The sequence below is a fragment of the Chinchilla lanigera genome, unplaced genomic scaffold, assembly GCF_000276665.1.
Source record: "Chinchilla lanigera isolate Chin_1 unplaced genomic scaffold, ChiLan1.0 scaffold00083, whole genome shotgun sequence".
Classification (NCBI taxonomy): domain Eukaryota; kingdom Metazoa; phylum Chordata; class Mammalia; order Rodentia; family Chinchillidae; genus Chinchilla; species Chinchilla lanigera.
Genome location: NW_004955484.1, coordinates 2,359,059 through 2,362,213, shown reverse-complemented (window position 1 = coordinate 2,362,213; position 3,155 = coordinate 2,359,059). Strand labels below are relative to the sequence as shown.

At 53.0% G+C, this 3,155-nt stretch overlaps 1 protein-coding gene across 1 annotated transcript in view; it reads right to left on the bottom strand.

The window, feature by feature from the left end:
* The window catches only part of LOC102027307 (chymotrypsinogen B), a 10,242-nt gene extending 8,305 nt beyond the window's left edge, over window positions 1–1,937 (bottom strand). Inside the window, 7 exon segments of the mRNA XM_013503853.1 lie at window positions 3–119; window positions 663–843; window positions 934–1,012; window positions 1,106–1,139; window positions 1,142–1,184; window positions 1,306–1,403; window positions 1,844–1,937. Coding sequence (XP_013359307.1) covers window positions 3–119; window positions 663–843; window positions 934–1,012; window positions 1,106–1,139; window positions 1,142–1,184; window positions 1,306–1,403; window positions 1,844–1,937 — 646 coding nt within the window.
* Between the last annotated feature and the right edge of the window lie 1,218 nt (window positions 1,938–3,155).

Sequence of the window (3,155 nt, the reverse complement as noted above, 5' to 3'; positions counted from 1 at the left end):
GCCATTGCCCCCGGCGCAGATCTTCTGATCAGTAATAGCATCGCCCCAGTACCACTCGCAGTCAACAGTGGACACAAGAGGAAAGATTGCCTGCTGCAGCTTCCTGGCGGGCTCAGGAGCTGCAAGGACAGGAGGGGTGGGGTGACCCTTCCTCTCTGCACCCAGCCCATGTCTACGCCCACTCCAAGCCTGGACAGATGCCCCTACTGGACGCTCCACACAGTGGGGCACAGGGAGGCCACAGACGGTCCCCTTGTGCCTGACTAGGGCTCTCTTTGGGAGCTTTCTGTGAAGTATACCTCTATTAGCCCTCAGTTTATTTGTGTGGTAGATTTTTAACTTTTTATTTGTCCTTAGTTCCAAAATAATAACTGTAAATTTTACAGTTTTGTTTATTTTTTTAATTATGAGACAGGGTCTTGCTATGTGGTTCAAGCTGGCCTTGAACTCACTGTGTAGCCCAGGCTGGGCCTGAACTCCCAACAGTCCTCCTGCCTCAGCCTCCTGAGTGCTGGAATGATGGGCATGTGCCATCAGGGCCAGCTATTGTATAGATTTTTAATTTAAAAAAAGCTATTTGTGACACACCTGAGGATTCCTGCTTCCCTAGAAGCCCCAAGCCCAGGGACAGCTCTGCTGTGGAAAGGCTGAGTTACACTTACGGCTGAACCTTGTCCGGCCCCAGCCAGTGGTGACACACGGGGTCCCGGGAGGGAAGTCGTCAGTATCAAAGGGGAGGCACACTGGGGACACTGTCTTAGTACACTGGGCAGGTGAGGCCAGCTTTATCAGGGCGATGTCGTAGTCTGCTGTCACATAGCTAAAGTTGGGGTGTATGAAAACCTGAGGGTGGCAACCACAACCCCAGTGAGCTCCTGGAGCAGCCTGACAACTCCTCTCTGAGGGACAAGCTCCTGCCCTCCAGCCCAGTACCTCTTTGATCCCCAGGACCTGCTCAGTCCCTTCATCAGAGCCTAGGTCATACTCCCCAAGCACCACCACGTCAGTCGGCCTAGGCAGAAACAGGCGGGGTTGGGGACAGCATGGGCCAATGCCCTCCCCCCACCGCCCTGAAGCTTAGAGCAGAGCCCGGCAGTCTGCTCACCAGACATCACAGTGGGCAGCGGTGACCACCCAGCATGGGCAGTGAGGGAGCCCCCGCAGAAGTGGGACCTGTTTTCAAACTGGGAAGGAAGAAAGGAAGGAATGCAGGAAGGAAGGGACAGTCCCAGCTGTTGCCTGGGCAACACCTCAGCCTGCCCAACAGCCTGGTGTGCTCCCCACATTCCTGGATCCCCATCTCACCTGCAGGGACACCTGCCAGGGTCAGGAGCCAGGGACAGCGTCCTCGCCACCAATGATCCTGGCCAGGCCACTCAGCACAGGAGGGACGGCGGGGACCCCTCAGTCTGAGAGTACAGCAAGGGAGGGCTGTGTCCTGGAGTCAGTCTGGGCCCAACCTGCCAGCATTGCAGAGCTACTGGTTTCCACCTCAGCCCACCCAGCCCGGCTCAGGGTCCCCATTCCACAGCCGACTCCTCCTGTGCAAGGTCCCCTGGCTTCTTCCAACCTCTGGGCTCAGGGCTTCCTCTCATGCAGCCTGCTGAGGGACATGGCAGAGGGTGCAGGGAGACATGGCTGACCCCACCTGGGCCTGTCCTGCCATAGAGAAAACAGCTGGGCCCTCAGACAGCGTGGGCTTGACTCTGGGTCCCCTCCTGGCCGTGTGGCCTGCGACCTGGGGCTCCACAGTGCTCTCAGCTGCTCGGTGGGGGCAGAACAGCGCTGACTCCACAGGTCAACACACAACTGCAGACAGGCGGGAGTGGCATATAGAACTCACACCTGTGACCCCGCCCTGGGGCCTCCAGCCCAGACGCCTGGCTGATGGGGTGTGACCTGGCACGACTCACAGCACAGGGCCCGGAATGCGCCATTTCCGCAGCACCTCACCCTTTCAGTGACTAAGGATCGCATAAAGGTTGGGTTTCTCAATTATTAATAAAATAGAATTTTGATTCCACACCATAGAAGGCCACAGCCAGGAGGTGTGAAATCAACTAGGAGAAGAGAGCTGTGCTGGATGGGCCCTGGACTCTGTAGATTCTCAGCCCTGTAAGGACCACACTTGGCTTTTGCCCCAGAGCATGTAGCCCCAGTCACCAGGCACCACCTCTTGTGTCTCCACCTGCCCACAGGAGGGAGGACACAACAGGCCTTCAGTGAAGACTGGTCTTGCCACACACAGAAAGCCACAATCATCTCTGTGTGTAATAGCAAAGGAGAGAGAGAGAGAGGTCCCCTATTGGAACTAGAGAGAGTACATTACAGTGTTTGATGGGCATGGGCTGGGTCTCCATAGCAACATGAATTAATCTCAATAAAGCATTATGAGTAGAAAAAAGCACACTGTAAGAGTAAGGCAGAGCAGATTCCATTTATGCAAACATTTTAAATCTTTGTTTATGGATAAATGTGTGTGTGTGTGTGTGTGTGTGTGTGTGTGTGTGTGTGTTTAGTACATTTGTAGGAGCCAGCGTAGAATGACACACAGAACTCAGACAAGAAGGAGGAGAGAGCAGAGGAAAGCATTAGCTGAACTGCTTTTATGTTCACAACAGAAATCCCTCCCCTTGCCTCCTCAGCCTCTGGAGGCAGCGTGGGTCTCCAGCAGCTCTACCAGAGCCGCCCCAGGAGATTCGGCCAGGGTTGTCACTCTTCCCTGTGTGCTCAAACGACTCGGGCTGATCCAGAAATACAGCCTCAGCAGGAGCCTCCGGTGTTTCCATCAGAATGCAAAGGAGATCGGCTTCATCACATTGAACTAAGTGATCTTCCTTCCATGGATTATCCAGAACATGCACTCAATGAAAGAGACCATGCTAACTATATAAAACAAGAAATGTGAAGGCCTTCCAAAAAAAAAGAATGGAAATATCAGAGCTGGGCACAGTACTGTACCTTCAGACTGGGCCAGAGTGGGAACATGGTGAAAGCCTGTCTCAAAAACAAAACAAAACCAAAAACAATAAAAAGAGAATATCTAAAGCAAATTTATAAAAAGGTAAGATGTGCTAAATCTCAACAGTATACAACCGATGTCATCTAATTTCCTATATTTTTAACTATTCCTTTCGTGTGTGTGTGTGTGTGTG